Source organism: Heloderma suspectum, chromosome 6 (genome assembly GCF_057233095.1).
Source record: "Heloderma suspectum isolate Gila_16-S chromosome 6, 16-S_ref, whole genome shotgun sequence".
NCBI lineage: Eukaryota > Metazoa > Chordata > Lepidosauria > Squamata > Helodermatidae > Heloderma > Heloderma suspectum.
Genome location: NC_139463.1, coordinates 39,286,361 through 39,309,726, shown reverse-complemented (window position 1 = coordinate 39,309,726; position 23,366 = coordinate 39,286,361). Strand labels below are relative to the sequence as shown.

Below are 23,366 nucleotides of genomic sequence, written 5' to 3'. Positions count from 1 at the left end.
CTGCCAAATTTGCAATGTCTTATACTGAAATTCTTGAGGTAATACATAAAACAAATATGTTAACTTAGGAAGGACAATCATCTTAATAGTTGCTATTCAACTGAAAAGTGAAAGATTAAGTTTCTCCCATTTACTTGTGAATGGGAGAAAATTAGAGCCAGTGTGGTGTAGTGGCAAGAGTGTTGGACTGGGAGCTGGGAGATCCGGGTTCTAGTCCCCGCTCGGCCATGGAAGCTCACTGGGTGACTTTGGGCCAGTCACACACTCTCAGCCCAACCAACCTCACAGGGTTGTTGTTGTGAGGATAAAATGGAGAGGAGGAGGATAATGGGTACCTTGGGTACCTTGCAAGAGGTACCCAAGCTGCCTTGGGTACCTTGCAAGAAGAAAAAAGGCAGGGTATAAATGCAATAATAAATAAATAAATACTTAAATCCTTCAAAATATTTTTCCATAGCTCCCCATAATTTATTTTAAAGAGTTTTCATATATTCCTAGATAGATAAATCCCTAAATAGTGAAACCCATTATTTACTAATGGAATCCCTAGTCTTTGTGAAACTCTTAGTTGCTCACTTTTTCTTTTTTTAACTAAAGGACTACAAAGCCTGATAAAAGGGAATAAAAAGGTCATCACCTGACACCAAAAAGACCATAATGTAGGAATCAGGTGAGCCTCTCTGGGGAGGGCATTCCACAGCCAGGGTGGCACCACTAGAAAGGCCCTCTCCTTAGTAGCCACCCTCTTCGCCTCATTTGGCAGGGGTAAGAGAAGGTCTCTGAAGATGACCTTAAGTCAGGTATATTTTGGGAAGGTGATTCTTCAGACAACATGGCCCCAAGCTGTTTAGGGGTTTAAAGGTTAAAATTAGCACTCTGAATTGGGCCTGGAAACAGACTGGAAGACACTGCAGATCACAAAGCACTAGCATAATATGATCATATCAGCCAGTCCTCATTAACAATCTCGCTGCCATATTTTGAACCAGCTGAAGTTTCTGGATTGTTTTCAAAGATAGCCCTGCATATAACGCACTGCAGTAATCCAAATGAGAGGTTACCAGTGCATGGATAACTGTAGCTAGGCTATCTGTATCCAGATACGATCTACTTGGTATATCAGCCTCAGCTGATAAAAGGTACTCTGTGACACCAAGGCTACCTGTGCTTCCAGTGACAATGCTGGATCCAAGAGCATCCCCAAACCATGAACTCACTCCAGAACAGGTTGAACACCACTCAGCCAGGCAGACGAACCACCCACGAACAGTACCACTGCCTTGTCTGGATTAAATCTCAGTTTATTGGCCCTCACCCCGTTCATTACTGTACACAGGCACTGATTCAGAATACCCAACTTCATTGTAGTTAGACTCCTGATTTGTTAAAAGCAAACTCCTAGATAGAATTCTTATGCACAGCAGGAATATATTTCATTATGTATTGAAGAATGTCTAAAAAAAAAAAACCCTGACAAGATTCTTACCTTTTTAAGGGGTCACTAGTATGTTTTGAGTACATGGTCACACAATCCTAAGGAATGATCAGGGCAACATGAAAAAAACCCTCTTTTTGTCCTTCATGCTCAAACATTCATCCAGAGGAAAGATGGCCAACTTCTGAATTCCTTGAAGCTATTCAGTTATTTAGATGGTTGTCCAGAAACTGAGAATATACTTTGGTACTTCAACTGCCCCCTCACAATTAGACTCATAATGAAATGGGTGCTATCTAATAGTAATGGCTTCAGAGTATGGAACACATGAGCTCAGGCATTATGTTTTACACAAATGTGTCTATTTACATATTACACACACATTACATACAGGATTTTAAACATTAGAGATGCAGTGTTAAAGTGTGAATATCTCTGTTTCTTACAATTTGAAAACCTGTTGTTGTTTTCCTTATGAGTGAAACTGTGGGCAAACTTGTTACCATATCCTAATGAACATTTGACAGGGCTTCTAAGGGTCAAATAAAATTGGCTTGGGTCTGGGTTCAGGTCCAGCCTGTGGGCCACCAGTTTTCCATCCCTAATCCAAAGCATGGGGTAAACACTGCCATCCCCCATTCTTTCGTTATAGTTGTGAAAGGCTGTGTATGGGTGGAAATTTGGCTGGCCTCCCTACTCCACCTGAAAGTAATGCGGCATTCACAAAGGAGGTGAGAGCTTGCTGTAAAGTGCAACTAATGAGCCCAAGCCACAAAGGGAAAAAATGTAAAACTGACCAAGGACAGAAGGAAGGGGATGGTGGAAGGAGGAGAAGACAAGGAGTCCTGTGTGTGAAGCTATACAACAGACAGGCAAGTTTTGTTTTGAAAGACCTAGGACTATATATGAGAAAAGCATCAGCCTCCATGATGAGCCAGCTATCTCTTGTTTAAGGCCAAGCTGGAAAAAATATTTAGCTTTCTCAAAGAGCTGAGAGAGACTAAACTAACTCTGAGAGGCACTATCTTTAATAGCTTAGGGTTCAATCCTATCAAGATAGGTGGCCGCTTCCGAACCCGGAGGCAACCGCCTATCCTAAGCAAGACAGGAGAGGCACAGGGGGGGATCATTCCCTCTGCACCTCTCCTGCCCTGTTATTTTCTGCTAGACAGCCGTTTTTGGCTGTCTAGCCACGGGGGGCCAACCGGGAGAGGAAGCTGCATGTACGACATAGGATGTGTCGTACACGCAGCTCCACTCTCCCCGCCCCGGAACGCCCCCAGCCCCGCCCCTTTTCAGTCACTCCATGCTCCTCTTCCAAGCGCAGAGGACAGGGCTTCTACCTCTGAGGCAGCGCGGACATGGGGGGAGGTTGGTTTTCCAGGAACTGACTTCAGAGCGCGGGCTCCAAGATTGGTTCCTATTGCCCTCTAGACAGTGTCTAGTGGCCATAGGATTGCTCCCTTAATAGCTTATCACAATGATTTTTCAGTGCATGCTCATAGCCTATTCTATGCATGCATACTTTAGGAGACCCTTGCGGCATGACTAAAATTTTGGTGGCTGCCATACTTGGAATAACATAAGGGCAAGCTTATGGCAGGCAATGGGACAACTGGGGGTGGGGGGAAGAGTGCCATTTCTAAAGAGAATGCAACAATTTAAGATGGAAAAATTGATTGCAGCTATACCAAGTTAAATTCAAGTTTCCATAGTGAAGACAGCAGCATTAGCCTGATGTAAGCAAGATCAGAATTCGCCTCCTAAGTCTTTTTCTGCCGAGAGCTAAAAATGGTAAAGTAGAACTATGTAGCATCATTCTTAAACTGAAACAAGCAGAGGTGGAAAATAAGATTGGAAGCAAAGATGTTTTCCCTCAAAACTGCCTTAAATTGGTCGCAATATACTGGGATGAGGGCAAATTTATACTTTTCATTTTTCTGGAAGTAAAAAGCAATTACAAATGTAGGTTATAGATATAAAAATAAATTGGTAAGGGACAATACTGTTCTTTCCTATCCTCCCTTCCCCCCAAAGCACTCAATCATCTCTAACACATACAAGGTGTAATTGGATGGCATACTTAATGTCCCTCTAAAATAAAACTGCTGGAGAAAGGCTAAATCCAGTTATGTGGCAGCAAAAAGAAAAGTTGAACAAAACAAAAACTATTCTGTCTATAAGAGAAGGTTGTGGTTCTTCACCCTTATAAAAGTGACTCTGGCTAGATCAGGAGAATTTACATGCTCTCTCTCAGAGCATGTAAACAGAGCTCCTTTTATTTCTGAATCATGCTGTCAAGAAATTTTCTTGGAAAGAGTTTAATTATCAAAATCATGTTTAAAGCCATGCTAGTTCCACTGCGTGTTTCAGAGCCTCGATAGAGATGTGCCTATTCAGAAGCAAGGGAAGTCAACGGCATTAATGAAGGAAGCTCAATGCATTTTAAAATCTCACCAAGGCAGAGGCAAGAGGCGAGCAGTGCCTTCGACAGAGAACAGCTTTCCAATCCAATTACTATCACACAGAGGGACATGCAGATTGGTGACATTTGACATTTTCTGGGAAATGTTTTCATGCAAAATGGCACCTCCATCACAAATTATTTTCATAATTCTGAGATTTTGTAAAGATCTTACTGGGTGACATTTTAAAAAAAGAAAAGAAGTTAAAGCTCACCATTCTCTGACCAAAAGCTAAGAGATAGCTCTGAATAGCTATGACTTAGCTGTCCCTATTATTCCTTTTGTCCTGGTATGGATTTTTACACCTGTGGGGAGTAATTTAAGGCTCAGTCAAAATGAGAAATTTGTCAGCCATGTTCTCATTTTGGTTAATTAGCATGGGGTTGGATCCGCAAGAGCCAGCATATATTCAGTTCCCCAGCCCATGTGCATTGCTGAACTTATATAATCTGAGGAAATAAAAGCATGGTAAATCTCTTAATTAGAGCAGGTTCCATATGGATCCCCATCACACAATGACAGCAAAAAAAATATAAAAATCATTGCATGGCAAGAACACTGATCATATGCACCAGTTCTTAATATGTGAACAATATTTACTATCTACCCCTAAATCAGAACTGTTTCCAAACGTAGGAAGCTATTCATCTGGTAAGCCAGCTGTAACCCCTCCTCTCAGGCCAACTATTATCCTGCATCTGTTATATGTGCATTGGTAACCTCCTGTCTGGATTACTGCAATATGATTTAAATGGGACTGTCCTTGATGCCTCAACTGTTCTTTTATTGGCTGGATTGTATAAAATAGGCAATATCACTCCAACCTTATAATGGATTCACTGCCTGTTTATTTGCTTCCAAGTCCAATTCAAAGTGTTGGGGTTTTTTTTTACCACGAAAGCCCTGAATGGGCTGGTTTCTGCATACTTTCAGGATTATCATCTCCCATATAAGTGTGTCTGCTTGCTAAGATTAGCTGGAGAGGCCTTGTTCTACATTCTGATGTTTACTATAGTTCTGAGATGGTGCAGAGCAGTGCCTTCTCTTTTTGGGCACCTACTCCCTTCCCTGGGAAATTAGACTGGCTCTTTCACAATACTGTACAGTTGAAACAAAACAGTCTTTCTTGCTTCATGTTTGCTTCCAATATTATTCAAATGAACCTCCATCTTGGGGTGTGCTTTCAACTGCCCCCTTCAAATTTCTTCTATTTTGGGGGCCAAATCCTAGTTTTACATGGTCGAGTGTGTGTTTTAGAAGACTGCACATAATCTTGAATGCCACATGGTTGGAAACATGTCTAAGAATTGTAATAAATGAAAGAAACAATAGAACTTCATAAATATATTTGCCATTCATCGTCAGATAATTATTTTCACCCATTTTTATTTTTTATACCAAGAATGGAGGCATAAAGGCTAGGATATGAATTGCCAAAGGCTGCCAAGTATATCCATGGCTGTGAAGCATTTTTTACCAGTGGCTGTTCTGAACCAGTGCCTGGGCACGGTAATGGACTGGATGAGGGCCAATAAACTGAAACTCAATCCAGACAAGACGGAGGTACTGTTAGTGGGTGGTTCGTCTGCCCGGCTAGGTGATAATCAACCTGTTCTGGAGGGGGTTGCACTCCCCCTAAAGGATCAGGTTCGTAGTTTGGGGGTGCTCTTGGATCCAGAACTGTCACTTGAGGCACAGGTGAACTCAGTGGCACGGAGCACTTTTTATCAGCTTAGGCTGGTATACCAACTACGCCCTTATCTGGACAGAGATAGCCTAGCTACAGTTATCCATGCTCTGATAACTTCTCGTCTGGATTACTGCAATGCGTTATACGTGGGGCTGCCTTTGAAAATGGTCCGGAAACTTCAGCTGGTCCAAAATAGGGCAGCAAGATTGTTAACAGGGACTGGCCTGCGAGCTCATATTATGCCAGTACTTTTCCAGCTGCACTGGCTGCCGGTCCATTTCCGGGCCCGATTCAAAGTGCTGGTGTTAACATTCAAAGCCCTTAACGGCTTGGGGCCAGGTTACCTGAAGGATCGCCTCCTCCCATATGTGCCTGCCCGGACCTTAAGATCATCAGCAGCAGCCCTTCTCCGTGAGCCCCTGCCAAAGGAAGTGAGGCGGGTGGCTACTAGGAGGAGGGCTTTTTCTGTTGTGGCACCCCGGCTCTGGAATGAGCTCCCTAGTGAGGTTCGCCTGGCGCCTACATTGTACTCCTTTCGGCGCCAGGTGAAGACCTTTTTATTTTCCCAGGCATTTTAGCTTTCTAAATTTTTATCTTTGCTGTTTTAAATCTGTATTTTAAACTCCTGTACTGCTGCTAGGTTTTATTGTGGTTGTATTGTTATATTGTGGTTTTAATGTTCTATATATTTTAAATTGTTTTATTGTGTGTTGTTTGGTTTTAGTTTTTGTGAACCGCCCAGAGAGCTTCGGCTATTGGGCGGTATAGAAATAAATAAATAAATAAATAAATAAATAAATAAAATAATTGAGTTTCAGTTTATTAGCCCTCATCCAGTCCATTACCATGCCCAGGCACTGGTTCAGAACAGCCACTGCCTCACCTGGTTTTGATGAGAAAGAGAAGTAGAGCTGGGTGTCATCCAGGACAGTCCTTTTTGTATAATTAGTGTAAGACTATTGTCCATACACTGGTGCCTAAAAAGAGTGTCCTAGCCTGACTGCATTATGATTCTAATCCTGACACTGGCTCATCGCAGGGTAGGGATATATGGATTTTGTGAATCTGTTCCATATGTGTTTCGCAGATTGTCGGGGGTCTTTCATTCCATTGTCTGCTCATTTACATAATCAGATGGGGGGAGATGTACGAGAATTCTGTTCCCCTAGTGCATATTAGTGCTAATGCACATTAGTGCAAGTGCTCACTTGTGTTAATGCGCAGCAACACTAATGCAAACTTGCACTAATGCACAGTAATGCTACATTAACACAATGTGCACTTGCATTAATAGTGCAAGTGTGAATTAGCACAAATCACATGCCCCCCAAGTTAAAAACCACTCTGCAAGTCCATGGAATCCACATACATGACTTGGAAAAAGCCAGTTTGCTGTAGTATCTGCAGGTCAAATCTATAGAAATCCGAATTCATTTGAATCTGTTGTGGATATCTCAGACATCCCTATCTCAGGGTGAGTCTGAATTTCTGGAATTGAGAGTGATTTTAAAATCCTTTCACAAGGTTCACTCTTTTACATGTCATGTTAGCAAGCCTCTCTCTGGACTAAGGGGTTTACATCAGTGGCTGGGGATGCAAAGAAGCCCAAGACTTTAATATAAACAGGATATGTCAGGGCCAAGGGAATGGCACATGTAGAGAGGGGTAATGGAATGATCTAGGTATGGTGGAAAGGTCTAATGTAATTAAGTAAGATCAGGCAATATATGGGGATGGGGCAGGTAAATGGAAGAGGCAACTGAAGGTAAGGTAAAATGACTAGCTCAGCTTTTCCAACTTGTTACTGACGATTATGTTCAGCCAAGGGTGTGGCACACTCCATGCACCAATGCAGGAGAACCACCTGCTCCCAGATTTTTTAAAACATTCACTCCCTAGCACCTAGTTGTAGCACTCTTCTTCAAGGGCAACTGAATAAATCTTATCATGGGTTAGCTAAGACAAGATTGCATGCTATCAATTGCCCCTGAAGAATCCTGACTTGAGGCATGCTGGGCATTAGCAAACCATCTTTAGTATACATTTGATATCTCCCTTTTCCTCATTTCCTCATCCTCCCGCAAACTAATTACAACATATTCACTCCCTTATTCTGAGATCACAATATACCGTTTCCCTAAGCAACACAGTTCTCAGGAAGCCTTGGGTGTACAAACAACTATGTGAAAACACAGGAACATAAGAAGAGCCATGCTGGATGAGACCAAAGGCCTATCTAGTCCAGCATTCTGTTCCCAGTGGCCAACCAGATGCCTTTGAGAAACAGACAGCAGGACATGAGCACAACAGCACTCTCCTCCTTGTGTTCCCCAGGAACTGGCATCCAGAGGCGTCCTGCCTCTGAAGAAGATGGGAGAAGATGCCTCTAGAAAAAGTGTGAATTTCTCTCTCCCTCTCTCTGATGGAGAATGGCACATTTTAAACAGCTGCAGCAATGAGAAGCCATTATTTTGCTTCAAAAGAAAGAATCTTAAAGATGAGTATTAGCGCCATGAACTCCTTCACTATGATGGGAGCTGCACAGCGGCTGTAATTGCTGAACTCTGTGCTACCAGACACCTCTAAAAAGCTAAAATGACTTTAAATGCCTAAACATTTTAAAACAAACCTTGGAACAATTCAGCTTCTACCTCCTCGCCTGATCTCTCTCTCTCTCTCTCTATCTCTCTATCTTTTTTTTTTTTTTTACAGTTTCCGAGAGCTGTTTTATGCCTCATTACCTGCACACTGTGAGTGATGTCTGTCGGTCCTAGAGCTGTAAATACCTTAAATCATGCTTCATTAAGAATATCTATGGTGCTATTAAAGAGCTATAATAGACAACGAGTTAACAGATGATTAAATATGAACTCCATTTGTGTCAGTCACCAGCTTGCAGGAAAAGGCTTTAAGTTTTTTTAAACTCATACTCATTAGCTGCTGAAATGTGGCTCAGTCAGGTGCTGTCGATGCAACTGGGAGAGGCAACATTTCTGGTGCTTGGCAGAGTGGCAGTAAGGGTTTCTTTAAATTAGAACCCAATTTTTCCTATCGCGTATGTGTGGAAAGAGGGGCAAAGAGCCCTCTTCCTTTATCACCAGAGCAGAATGTCCCTGAAGAATCCGCGTGCCCCATTCCAGAGCTAAACAAGATCAGCTTGTGCTCTCTTGCTACTGGGATTTGTTTTTCCAAACTGACAATGCTGACAGCCCTTGCTTGGCTGTTTCCATGCGTACAGTCAAATACCATTTTGAGACACATGCAACAGATCAGTCTTTAATGTTTATTAACCAGTGACAAATGGGAAGGAGGAAGAGAGGGGGAAAGAGATACCAGGAAGATAGTTCTCTCTTGCAAATATGACAGATAGTGGTTTTGTTTTTTTGTTTTTTTGCAAACATGTACACAGACACTGTGCAACCTACTTCTGTGACTTTTAAAGTCAAGACTAAGCCCACTTTCCATGTTACATTTATGTGACATAGGAATGTCCCCATGTCTAAAATGTATGTCATGCCTTTCTCTAAAGACCTAAAACTCATATTCTTAAACAGTCATCCCACTTTCAGCTTGATAAAAGGGTATTGCAAGTTTTCATGTTTCAAAATCCTGGAAAAACTGTTTGACCAGAAGAAACAGTGGAGTATGGCATAAAACACCATGGGAAGCAAAACTGTTTTCACTTTCTTAAAACTTTCAAAACCACTTTCAACTATCTCAAAAACTACTGTCTGTTTCTAGACTAAAATAAAGAAGTGGCTCAGGTGTACATGGAGCAATGTTAGATGTCTTACACTATCCTGTATTATGTATTATAGTTCTGGTCCTATACATACTTACCTGGGATAAGTCCCATTGAACTCAGCGGAATTGTGTCTGAAGAGACATGCATAGGATTGCACTTTAAAAAGATTTTAGATACTGGAGGTGCATGCACAAGTAAATACATGTTGAATGAAAAGCAGGTCTAGGAAAGTCTCATGAAAGAAAAAAATGAATAGGGAAGAACTGAAAAGTGTTATTACTTTGCACTGCAGTGTTTTTTCCTGTTTAAGGCATCAGGCAAGCAGCTCCACTAGCAAATATACTGCACTGCTGCAACACATTTTCCCTAGGCAATATTTCCCAAATTAGGGCCAATTTATACTTTACTTTTTACAACAGACCATAAAAAGTACCAGAATTTAAATAGCAAAATACACATGCAGCATTGTCAGCTGTGAATGCTGCACCCGTTTGCCAACAAACATGTAGGTAGGATTGGATTGTTCCCAGTTGTTGCTTCTGCATTAACTGCAGAGAAACTGAGCCACTTACACATGCTTGTGCCAGTCACCATTAACAGAACTGCGCAGAACTCAGATTCCTTTGGTATCAGAGTCTAAAAAATAAAATGTGAATTGGCTCTATATCTCAAAGGAACCCATTTATTTTTATGGATGATAGAGTAGTAACAGAAAGACGTTTCCCCTTGGAGTGTTATAATGGTCCATGACATGCAGCTGAAGTAGGCAGGCTTCAAGTAGTCCTGTGGGATCTAGGTTGTTGCTGTTTTTTTCTAGCATCCTGAGGTTCAACAACCAGGAAAAAAAAAAAAGGAGAGATTCCTCCTGTGCTGACTCCTAGAGGGACGCCGCTTTCGCTGGCGTTTTCATGGCAGACTGTAGCGGGGTGGTTTGCCATTGCCTTCCCCAGTCGTGACTACCTTTCCTCCAGCAAGCTGGGTACTCAGTTTACCAACCTCGGAAGGATGGAAGGCTGAGTCGACCTGAGCCGGCTACCTGAGACCTGGCTTCCGCTGGGATCGAACTCAGGTCGTGGGGAGAGTTTCCGCTGCAATACTGCCGCCTACCACTCTGCACCACACGAGGCTCTTCAACAACCAGAGCCAGGTGTAAAATGGTGGCTTGGGGAGGCAGAGTGAAACAAAATGCTAGCTCAGAGGGTGGTGCCAAGTACCTACTGCACCCCATGGGCCACATGCTGGAATAATCTACATTTGCAAGTCTACTTGTTACAGATCAGGGATTCTAACACAAAACCTGCCAGCAGAATTGGACAAAGACCTGGTCAAAGGCAACTAATTAATAACTCTTTTACGGGTGAGGAACATTGAGGATGATTAGCACAAGGCCAGCCATGGCAAATACTTTTTTTTTTTTTTACACTTGCAATTTTACTTGGATCAGACACCTTTGAGGATCTCTGGCAATTCACCCAGAGCTCTACCAGTAGATCCTGATCTATCTTCTGCGTGCCCTGTTCCATAGCATATGTCATGTGCTATATAGCATTGTCTCAGCCACCTCTATAGCAATTCAAATCTCCAATCAGCCAGAGGTTCCCTGGTGATTGTAACTCCTTAGAGGAAGGGTGGAATAAAAATGTGATTTAAAAATGTAGGTCTACACGCATTCCTTAATAGGCAGATATGTCTGCTATGATGCACCTTAGTCCTTCTTGCTCCATTTGTGACACAGCACACTGTGATCTAGAACAGCCTTCCCCAACCTGGTCCCCCTACAGATTTGCATGTTCAGGACAGTTATTTGCAAGAGCAGACAACATGCAATTTTTACAACGTAGATACAAACCGTTGTTGAGCACCATGTGTATATTGGCTTAATTATACATTGTATTCTCCCGTTCAAAAGCCCTGCCCCCTGGAAGAACCCAAAGAGGCTCTGTGAGCTGGATGTGGAACCTCCACAGGCCAGAAGTTCTGTGGCCCTGCTTTAAGATCAGCCAAGGAGGCCATGACTCAAGTTACACCATATTTGGAGGCCAGACGGGTCTCAACAAGGAGGCCTGCTTAACAGTTGCTCTGGAGCTTTGGAACGCCTTTCCACAGAATGCGGATTTGGTTTTATCCCTTTTGGTGTTCCAGAAATAGGGTAAGATCTTTGTGTTTTAATGTGCATTTGATTGCTACTTTGTACACTTGATTAGCTCTACAGCTGCTTTTCCTTGCTATTTTGTTGATATTGTTGTTCCTGTTGCTTTTGTTTTTTATTTGGATTGTTTACATTGTTTCAACTTCTTGTAAACCACTTTGAAATCTCTTTTGAATGTAAAAGATGATATAAATTTAGCAAAAGGAAAAAAATTGGCCTAGCTGTGCAAAGCTTGAACATCCAGTTGCCTTCCATAAATCTGAAAATGATATTCTCAAACCAGCTCCTTCTTCAGATCACTTTTTCACAACAGCAGCTACATACTTTCTGCAAAGGTAGACTGTATAATAGTGGGAATCCTAGTGAAAAGGTCTTGCCCTGGTTTGATTCTCTTAGGGCTGGCTTGGGAATGCTGGGAGTTGTAGGCCTTTTCTCTGTCTAAACATGCATAGGATTTTGCCCTTAAGGATTTTCCCCCCCAGGATGAGGTTTGTAGACAGTCAGATTGTGTTGGATTGTCCAGCTTGACACATTTGTTAGCATCAAGTCTTTGTCCTGTTTCAAGGGACAAAAGAGAATGTCTAAACTGAGCCTTGAAAGCAAAAGATTCTTTTGTGAACACATACCAAAGTAAAAGGGTCCACTTCTTGCCCAATCATCCACCCTGAATTTTACAGCTACATACCTGACTATTAATAAGACCTTGGCATTTTGAGTATGAACTCCAACAGGAAAGACTGAAACATTTATCCCTAGGGGCAGTGTTAACAGGTACAGTAATTGAATCCTGTTGCTTCTATTCAGTCAGATACCCTCCTATGATTAAGTTAACTGGAAATGCCATTTCCGTCTTGTTCAAACTCTTAAGTGGCAAAAGCCCTTTATCATTTACTCCCAGTCTCTTCTTCTTCTTTCTGCCTAACCTTCTTGTCCAGCAGGGCCAGAGGTCAAGCCAGATCAGCCTTGTAGGTCAGAGAAAGAAATTAACTCTGGTCCCCCTTGGGAAAGCAGCCTCCTGTTTCATCCAGAGAAAATTACACGTGTTGGGAGAAAATCGAGCAATGTCCCTCTAGGACTAGTTATTAGGCTTCTTCAAAAGCATTTCAGAAGCTGCCAGAACAGACCTCTCTGCCAACCCCATCACTGAAATTTAATGCCAGTTCAAGGTGGCCACTTCATTAGCCCTTCACCTATGACTGTTTGTTTAGTTGTGAAAGAGAGCTTTCCCCACAACTGTTGATCCAAACCAAGAAATCTCTTGCTAAATGCTCAAGTTCAAGGTAAAAAACAATCTATCCGATTACAAGAATGGAGCTCTCATGAAATCCAAATGAAAGCTGCACAATTTAAGAAATCACCAAATCCATTTTGGAAAAAAGGTTGGGGGGGGGGCAGGGAGATAAGGACAAACCAGCAGCCTCTTCCCTGTGCATCATTCTGTAAGATGCAGGTTAATACTAATATTCCCTTTCCAACCGAATCTTTGCTGGAATGTACTTCTTTTCTATGAGAAAAAAGGATTCTTCCACTGAGCCTGATTTAAAAGTGTGTTATGTCACCCAGCTGTATACTTAAATGATTAGGCATCCCAAAATGATTTGAGTCCTAAGTGATTTTTTTAAGTTCAAAATTTTCAATAATATTTAAATTTGCAAAGTGATAAAATGTCAATGTTAATGTTTTAATTTCTACTACGAGTTGCTTCTCCCAAATCTGTGAAAAATGTGAAGCTTAAATAAGTTCTGTGAAAAGGAACAGTGCATCATTAACACAGCCAGATCTATATCACAGACTGAAGCAATTACCATTCAGTGAAACACTGCAAGCTGTGAAGAGCTTTCATTACCAGAGGTTTTACAGGTCATTCACCTCCGTCCAATCTTATGCTAAAACAAGCATTTTCTGCTCTATAGATTTCAGCTTCACTTAAATCAGTAATTGCTTTGATTCTGGTACATATGGAACATGAAGGCTTCATGACTAAGAATTCTATTAGTCAATAAGTTTGCTGCTTTTATGAACCATTAGTCATCTTGTCTCAGTTCTTTCCCACACTAGGTTATGGATAGGGATCTTCATTTTCCTGACCAGTGAAACCTGACTTAAAGACTACCTATTACGCTTTCCAGGTCAATCAGCAGGTTAAACCATAGATTTTTTTTTTGTTTTTTTGCCACAGCCTTTTTTTGTTGCTTTCTCATTTAGAAACTAGAGTTGAAAAGAAAAAGTTTGATATTTTAGGTCCAAAGCCAAAGGTCCTTCTTCAAATGTGAACATAGAATATGCGCTTGCACTGCATTTTAACACACATTCTCCAACTTTTTCATCAGAAAAACAGGTTGCTTATTTGTAACTGTGGTTCTTTGAGTGGTCATCTGTGCAGTCACACATACAGGGTCTGCTCCTGAGCAGTGCAGTATTTCAGAACCTTCTTATGTTTAGAAGAGTCTGTAGCCCCTGCCCTTGAGTGGAAAAATCCCATGCCACAAAAGGACCACTAGCCCAGGGAGGGTGCTCAGTGCCCAGGTAAGATGGGCAACTCCCTAAAGTGGGAGTTCATAGGGCTTTGTTGCATGTCCCGGTCCTACAAGTTAGCCCTCAGTTGTTAATTTGGGCTTAGAATGAGTCCATTCAAGGAGAGACAGAGAGAGGAGAATCCACTAGTGATATGGTAATCCACCCTCAAGCAGGAGAACTGTTGTTATTGTGGTGAATGGCTCCTAAGTAAATGCTGTGGAACATCTGAAATTGTCCCAAGTGTCCCAGGGCATGTATTAAAGATTCTCTTTGAAATGCCGGCTAATGCTGTGACCAGATCCTTACCAGCCAAGGGGAAAAGCTTCTTTTCTAAGCCATTGTGTTTCAGAGTAAAAAAGCTTCTCAAACTTGGTCCACCTCCCCTCGCCCCGCATCATGAAAGTAAAAAATGATGGGGAGAAAACAGATGAAAAATGAAGTAAAATATATTTTGAGTAGCAATTAATTAGATTATTTCTGGAGCTCTAAAGCATGGATGGGGAACCTCTGTCTCATGGGGTGTATTCGGCCTGCCAGGTCTCCCCATCTGCCCTCAAAGGCCCCAGATGAACACTCTCCCCTTCCCCAACCCCTCCCTGAAGCCCCACTCCCCCAGAAAAGGGAAATGGGAAGAGAAAGCACCTCCTGAATGAGCCACAGCCTCAAGAAATACCCCTCAAAGCTGCAGCTTACTCAGCCACATTCCCCCCATGCCTTTCCTCAATTTGAGAAGGGGGAAGCAAGCTGCCTCTGGACTGAGCTGGTGCCTTGAGGAGTCGCTTCCAATCACAGCAGGCAAGGGATGGGTGAAGCAGACTCCCAACTGAGCCTACATCTTGAGGAGCTGCTCCTTGAGGTGCTGGCTCAGGCTTCACCTGACCCTCACCTTCCGCAATCCAGGAAGGGTGGGTGAAGGCCATCTCAGCTCACCCCTTGTGTTTCCCAACTGAGAAAGGAAAGGGAGGAATGCAGCTGGGTTCCATCCTGACTAAGCCTGTGCCTTGAGGAGCTGCTTCTTAAGGTGCCAGTTCAGAGCTTTGCTTGCCCCTTGCTGATCCAGGAAGACAAGGGACAGGTGAAGTGGGTCAGGGCTTTGCTCCCGCCACCCACTTGCCTCTCCTGCTTAGGAAAGGTGAGGGGGAATGAAGCTGGCTCCAGACTGAGGGCTCTTCCAGATGGGTTTTTTATGATGCTATCAGTTGTCCCATGTCATCCTGTGTTTCCCACCTCTTTCTCCAGTATTTTGTCACATGGGGGAAAAATCCATTAATTATTTTCTGGTGTGGCATGATCCACAAAAAGCCAGTGGCATGGTCACCTGATTTCAGGACCTTGTGGTGCTTTGCAGAGGTGTGGCTGTGTGACATATAAGGCGATGTTGCTGGGGGGCATGTTGTCACAGCTTCAAGCTAGCGAGATGTATTGGCCCCAGGAGCGCAGCCAAGTCATTTGTAGTGTTAAAGAGGCCTAGAGATCCATAAAGCTTGCTTAAGTTCATTATTGGTGCAATTCCTATGCTAGTAAGTCTCTGAGCATGTGCAGATGAGTCAAAAGGCCGATAACAGCCTTCTCAGTGCATTCCTTACTAACGAGGAGAATGTCTTATCTCTGATGTGCCTGGGAAGCAAAGTCTGTTTACAGGTGGCTGTGCCTGAGAACCAAACACTTCTAGCCTATGCTGAGAATGAACGCTAGGGGCGCGTGCTGCTGAAACGCTGCTTATTGCTAACCTGTAGAGCATAAGACCCATTGTACCCAATGGCTCGGGGTTCAGAGAGACTGTCTGATCCAACCATTGGGTATGCCTGTGTGCTGTAAGTTACTCAATAAAGTATTCCTTGTAAGTAAACCTTTGAGTCTGATTTATCACTATCTTGACACTTCTAAGAGTTCAACGCCCACGGCTGGGGCAACACATTTGGCACAGCGAGCAGGGTGCCAAAGATACTGCTATGTTCAGATTCAGAGGGAAGGAGAATGAGGGGGTCGGTGTGTTAAGCCACCTCCCAGACTGTCCTCCACAGTTGAAGCTGTGGGGTCCAGCCACAAAGCAATTGGCGGTCCTGAGTGGCCCGATTGCATGGCCAGAGGTCGAAGACGACTACACCCCAGTGGGTCTGGAAACTGCGTTAGAATCTCTGCAGCTGGGAAAGTGGTCAGCTAAAGAGATGCAGTGTGCAGGACCTCTAGCATGGTTATTGCTGACAGCTTTAGGAGCTGTCTGGCAGAAGGATTCAGAATGGAGAGAGGGAACAGCAGAACAGCCCAAGGATGAACTGAGAAAAGAGCAAGATCTGAGGCTGTTAATTAGAGAAACGTTGCAGGACAGCCTGGCCTCTAACGAAGTGTTGGAGCATGAAGCCGAAGGAGTATCCGTTAGACTGATACTCCAGGCTCGGAAGAATTGCTCACGGTGGTCCAAGGTGTGCCACATCATCACCTCACCTGACTGGGATGAAATCCCTAAGAAGTGGAAACTGAAAATGAAGACCCAGAAGACGCAGAATGGTGTAAAGGTGAAGAATCCGTTTCCCCAGAGCTTGGGCTAGTCTCCTCTTAGAGCGGGAAGCACGCCAGAGGACGGTCCCAAGGCAGAATGAAGCGGAGAGTTGAAGTCCTCTATCAAGGTAACCATGTTTAGCTTTGAACTGTGTTAGAATTGCATAGAGCCTGTAGCTACTGACCATCAGCTATATGATTTCTGAAGAACGTAACCATTAAGCTTTTGCCATGGGATTCCTTGCAATGAAGAAATCTTACTGATTTGAGTGTCCAGTGTTGGACTGCCTGAGCGTGTGTCCTGAAGAGATCGAGAAACCAGATGGCATGTTCCTGGCCAGGCCAAACACTACTACCATACTCCTGCACGCTGCCAATAAACTGTGTAAGCTGGGAGATTGAGAAGAAGATATCGTAGTAGCTGTACCTGTATAGCTGGCTAGCTGATGCTGTAAGTGATGCTACAAGTGGAAACTAAGACTGTTTTCCTGTTTGAGACTCCAGCGAAAAAAGCTGACCTAAGTCATTTGTCGCCTCTGACAAGGCAAAGATTTGACTGCCCTGTATCTCATCATGTCTTGGTTCGAATTTGGGATTTACAAATACAAACTGTGAAGTTTTACTTTCAAGCCCTGCAAATCACCCCGCCGCCGCCTCCCAAAGAAGATTAATGGCTGCGTAAAGAATGCAACCCCTTCATGGATCACTGCCTTGTTGTGGCGAAGGGGCTTGCATAACTCAGTGAAGCCATAAGCTATGCCGTGCAGGGCCACCCAAGACAGACAGGTCATGGCAGAGAGTTCTGACAAAATGTGGTCCACTGGAGAAGGAAATGGCAACCCACTCCAGTATTCTTGCCAAGAAAACCCCATGGAACGTATCACAAGGCTAAAAGATATGACGCCGGAAGATGAGCCCCTCAGGTCGGAAGGTGTCCAATATGCTACTGGGGAAGAGCAGAGGGTATTTCCAAGTAGCGCCAGAAAGAGTGAAGCGGCTGGGCCAAACCCGAAAGGACACTCAGCAGTGGATGTGTCTGGTGGTGAAAAGAAAATCCGATGCTGTAAAGAACAATATTGTTTAGGAACCTGGAATGTCAGATCAATGAATCAAGGTAAGCTGGAGGTGGTCAAACATGAGATGGCAAGATTGAACATCGACATCTTGGGAATCAGCGAACTAAAATGGACAGGCATGGGCGAATTTAATTCAGGTGACCATCATATCTACTATTGCGGGCAAGAATCCCTTAGAAGAAATGGAGTAGCACTCATAGTCAACAAAAGGGTGGGAAAAGCAGTACTGGGGTACAATCTTAAAAATGATAGAATGATCTCAGTACGAATCCAAGGCAAAACCATTCAACATCACAGTAATTCAAGTCTATGCCCCAACCACTGATGCCGAAGAAGCTGAGGTTGATTGGTTCTATGAAGACCTGCAACACCTTCTAGAACTAACACCAAAAAAAGATGTCCTCTTCATCATAGGGGATTGGAATGCTAAAGTAGGAAGTCAAGAAATCACCGGGATAACAGGCAGGCATGGCCTTGGTGTACAAAATGAAGCAGGACAAAAGCTAATAGAGTTTTGCCAGGAGAACATGCTGATCATAGCAAACACTCTTTTCCAACAGCACAAGAGGCGACTCTACACATGGACATCACCAGATGGTCAATATCGAAATCAGATTGATTATGTCCTTTGCAGCCAAAGATGGAGAAGCTCCATACAGTCAGTAAAAACAAGACCTGGAGCTGACTGTGGCTCAGATCATGAGCTGCTTCTTGCAAAATTTCGGCTTAAATTGAAGAACGTCGGGAAAACCACTAAACCGTTCAGGTATGACCTAAATCATATCCCTGATGAATATACAGTGGAGGTGAGGAATAGATTTCAGGGATTAGACCTGATAGACAGAGTGCCTGAGGAACTATGGACGGAGGTCCGTAACATTGTTCAGGAGGCAGCAACGAAATCCATCCCAAAGAAAAAGAAATGCAAGAAAGCCAAGTGGCTGTCTGATGAGGCTTTACAAGTAGCTGAGGAAAGAAGGGAAGCGAAAAGCAAGGGAGAAAGGGGAAGATATACCCAACTGAATGCAGAGTTCCAGAGAATAGCAAGGAGAGACAAGAAGGCCTTCTTAAATGAACAATGCAAAGAAATCTAGGAAAACAACAGAATGGGAAATACTAGAGATCTCTTCAAGAAAATTGGAGATCTCAAGGGAACGTTTTGTGCAAAGACGGGCATGATAAAGGACAAAGAAGGCAGGGACCTAACAGAAGCAGATGAGATTAAGAAGAGGTGGCAAGAATACACAGAAGAACTATACAGGAAAGATCTGAATGTCCCTGATAGCCATGATAGTGCAGTCACTGAACTTGAGCCGGACATCCTAGAGAGTGAAGTCAAGTGGGCCTTAGGAAGCATTAGTAACAACAAAGCTAGCGGAGATGACAGTATTCCAGCCGAGCTATTTAAAATCCTAAAAGATGATGCTGTTAAAGTGCTGCATTCAATATGCCAACAAATCTGGAACACTCAACAGTGGCCACAAGACTGGAAAAGGTCAGTTTACATTCCAATTCCAAAGAAGGGCAACGCCAAAGAGTGTTCAAACTACCGCACAATTGCGCTCATTTCACATGCCAGCAAGGTGATGCTCAAAATCCTACAAGCTAGGCTTCAGCAGTATGCGAACCGAGAACTACCGGAAGTACAAGCGGGGTTTCGAAGAGGCAGAGGAACTAGAGATCAAATCGCCAACATTCGCTGCATCATGGAGAAAGCAAGAGAATTCCAGAAAAACGTCTATTTCTGCTTCATTGACTACGCTAAAGCCTTTGATTGTGTGGATCACAACAAACTGTGGCAAATTCTTAAAGTGATGGGAGTACCAGACCACCTTACCTGTCTCCTGAGAAACCTGTACGAAGGTCAAGAAGCAACAGTAAGAACCAGACATGGAACAACCGATTGGTTCAAAATTGGGAAAGGAGTACGACAAGGCTGCATATTGTCACCCTGCTTATTTAACTTATATGCAGAGTACATCATGAGAAATGCCGGGTTGGATGAATCAGAGGTCGGAATTAAGATTGCTGGGAGAATTATCAACAACCTCCAATATGCAGACGATACCACCCTAATGGCAGAAAGCGAAGAGGATCTCAAGAGCCTCTTGTTGAGGGTGAAAGAGGAGAGTGCAAAAGCTGGTTTGAAACTCAACATTAAAAAAACGAAGATCATGGCATCTGGCCCCATCACTTCCTGGCATATAGAAGGGGAAGAAATGGAAGCAGTGACAGATTTTACTTTCTTGGGCTCCAAGATCACCGCAGACGGTGACTGTAGCCATGAAATTAAAAGACGCTTGCTCCTTGGGAGGAAAGCTATGGCCAACCTAGACAGCATAGTAAGAAGCAGAGACATCACCTTGCCGACAAAGGTCCGTCTAATCAAAGCTATGGTTTTCCCAGTAGTAATGTATGGCTGTGAGAGCTGGACTATAAGGAAGGCTGAGCGCCGAAGAATTGATGCTTTCGAACTGTGGTGCTGGAGAAGACTCTTACGAGTGCCCTGGACTGCAAGGAGGTCAAATCAGTCCATCCTAAAGGAAATCAACCCTGAGTGCTCATTGGAAGGACAGATAATGAAGCTGAAGCTCCAATATTTTGGCCACCTAATGCGAAGAGAAAACTCCCTGGAAAAGACCCTGATGCTGGGAAAGACTGAAGGCCAAAGGAGAAGGGGACGGCAGAGGATGAGATGGCTAGATAGCATCACGGATGCAATGAATATGAACTTGAGCACGCTCCGGGAGAGAGCGCAGGACAGGAAGGCCTGGCGTGCTATGGTCCATGGGGTCACGAAGAGTCGGACACGACTGAACGACTGAACAACAACAACAAAGAATGCAAATATGAAGTGACCCCCGCCTCCCTGTTCGGCACTTTGTTGCTGTGTGCCGGGTTAAGGGAGAAGAAGAGAGTGTGTGTGTCATGTTGTGAATCCTTGGCTAGCCTGTCTCTTGATTGTTGTTGTTCAGTCGTTCAGTCGTGTCCGACTCTTCATGACCGCATGGACCATAGCACGCCAGGCCTTCCTGTCCTCTGCTCTCTCCCGGAGTGTGCTCAGGTTCATATTCATTGCATTGGTGATGCTATCTAGCCATCTCATCCTCTGCTGTCCCTTTCTCCTTTTGCCTTCAATCTTTCCCAGCATCAGGGTCTTTTCCAGGGAGTTTTCTCTTCGCGTTAGGTGGCCAAAGTATTTGAGCTTCAGCTTCAGTATCTGTCCTTCCAATGAGCACTCAGGGTTGATTTCCTTTAGGATGGACTGATTTGACCTCTTTGCAGTCCAGGGGACTCGTAAGAGTCTTCTCCAGCACCACAGTTCGAAAGCATCAATTCTTCGGCGCTCAGCCTTCCTTATAGTTCAACTCTCACAGCCATACGTTACTACTGGGAAAACCATAGCTTTGATTAGACGGATCTCTGTCGGCAAGGTGATGTCTCTGCTTCTTACTATGCTGTCTAGGTTTGCCATAGCTTTCCTCCCAAGGAGCAAGCGTCCTTTAATTTCATGGCTACAGTCACCGTCTGCGGTGATCTTGGAGCCCAAGAAAGTAAAATCTGTCACTGCTTCCATTTCTTCCCCTTCTATATGCCAGGAAGTGATGGGGCCAGATGCCACGATTTTAGTTTTTTTAATGTTGAGTTTCAAACCAGCTTTTGCACTCTCCACTTTCACCCTCAACAAGAGGCTCTTGAGATCCTCTTCGCTTTCTGCCATTAGGGTGATATCGTCTGCATATCTGAGGTTGTTGATAATTCTCCCGGCAATCTTAATTCTGACCTGTGATTCATCCAACCCGGCGTTTCTCATGATGTACTCTGCATATAAGTTAAATAAGCAGGGCGACAATATACAGCCTTGTTGTACTCCTTTCCCAATTTTGAACCACTCGGTTGTTCCATGTCCGGTTCTTACTGTTGCTTCTTGATCCTCGTACAGGTTTCTCAGGAGACAGGTAAGGTGGTCTGGTACTCCCATCTCTTTCAGAATTTGCCAGGGTTTGTTGTGATCCACACAATCAAAGGCTTTAGCGTAGTCAATGAAGCAGAAATAGACGTTTTTCTGGAATTCTCTTGCTTTCTCCAGGATCGAACGAATGTTGGCGATTTGATCTCTAGTTCCTCTGCCTCTTCGAAACCCTGCTTGTAGTTCCGGTAGTTCTCGGTTCACATACTGCTGAAGCCTAGCTTGTAGGATTTTGAGCATAACCTTGCTGGCATGTGAAATGAGCGCAATTGCGCAGTACAATCTCTCCTTTCCTCCTTGCAAAAGAGATGGTTTTGTTGTTTTTAATGGGTTTGAAATAGCTTAGATTTAATAGCTTAGAAAATCTTCCTCAGTGTGGAAAGGGAGTGTGTGTGTGTGAGGGAGGGACCTGGTTCGCATGTAACAGTAAGCCACCATGGGTGAATTTCCCCACGGGGCTTGATGTTTTGCATTTTGAAAATTCAAGCTCGGGGGGGGGGGCGCTATGGATTGTCATTTACCTGTGAACCCAGCAAGAGTGGGTTGTTGGGGTGGTTAACAAGCCACCCCAAACCCTTGGCCTGTTTTAGGGTTGTGGGTGGCTTATTAACCACCCCAATAACCCATTCTCACTGGGTTCACATGTAACGACAAACTGCAGCTTCCGCTCCCAGCAGCAACTTGAAATTTCAAAATGGCAGTCAGCGTCACAACAAGAAGCCCTGAGGAAAAATTCATGTGAAGCGACTCAGAGATTCACGTGAACCATCACATGTGAATCAACTCAGTGGGGAAAGAAAGAAAGAAAGAAAGAAAGAAAGAAAGAAAGAAAGAAAGAAAGAAACTGTCTTTCTATCTATGTGAATGTCCAAGGCTTGATGGAGAACAGAGCAAATAATCACACCTATTGCATGGGAGTGCGGGCAGCAAAGGCGGCTTATTTTGCTGCCTCCATTGCATCCTCGAGTAGCCATCCAGCGGAAGTGTTCCAGGTGGTTCGGTAGCTGTTAACACCCTCCTCAGCAAATGGGGCCTTGGCCCTGTCGAAGACTCACTGTGACCTTTTTGCATCACACTTTGAGGACAAAATCGCTTGTCTCCGCAGCAAACTTGACACTGTTGTTAGTGCAGTTACAGTTGAGGGGCCTCATGCCACCATCTGCCCGATTTTCTGGGATCAGTTCCAGTTACTGCAGCTTGATGATGTGGATAAGGTGCTTGCAGCAATGCAACCAACTACGTGCCCTCTCGATCCCTGTCCCTCTCGGCTAATACAAGCTAGCTGAGGAGGTATGACTGGGTGGGTTCAGGGAGTGATAAACACTTCCCTGCGGGAAGGGGTAGTCCCTGTTGTCCTTAAGGAGGCAGTAGTGTGACCACTCCTGAAGAAGCCCGCTCTGGACCCAACAGTATTAGACAACTACCGCCCAGTCGCAAATACCCCTTTCTTAGGGAATGTACTTGAGAGGGTTGTGACAGAGCAACTGCAGGCACTCTTGGAAGATACTGATTATCTAGACCCATTCCAGTCTGGGTTTCGATCCGGTTATGGGACTGTATCAGTCTTGGTCACCCTGATGAATGCCCTTTATTGATAGAGGGACAGGAGGAGTGCAACCCTGTTAATTCTGCTTGACCTTTCATCGGCTTTTGATACTATCTACCATGGTATCCTCCTGGATCGACTTCATGGGATGGGTACTGGAGGCTCAGTGTTACAGTGGTTCTGGTCCTACCTATGGGGCCAATTTCAGAGAATAACATTGGGTAACTATTTCTCAGCCCCTTGGCATTTGAGCTATGGGGTGCCGCAGGGTACT

General features: G+C 44.0%; 2 protein-coding genes across 8 annotated transcripts in view; one reads left to right on the top strand and one right to left on the bottom strand.

Annotated features, from left to right (window-relative positions):
• Window positions 1-11,760, top strand: part of LOC146340664 (uncharacterized) — a 71,400-nt gene extending 59,640 nt beyond the window's left edge. Inside the window, exons 4-5 of the mRNA XM_084803996.1 lie at window positions 8,303-8,340; window positions 11,245-11,760. Coding sequence (XP_084660122.1) covers window positions 8,303-8,340; window positions 11,245-11,483 — 277 coding nt within the window. The 3' untranslated portion in view covers window positions 11,484-11,760. The remainder of the gene's footprint in view (window positions 1-8,302; window positions 8,341-11,244) is intronic.
• PEBP4 (phosphatidylethanolamine binding protein 4) overlaps window positions 1-23,366 on the bottom strand; it is a 360,734-nt gene that overhangs the window by 237,428 nt on the left and 99,940 nt on the right. The window lies entirely within an intron of this gene.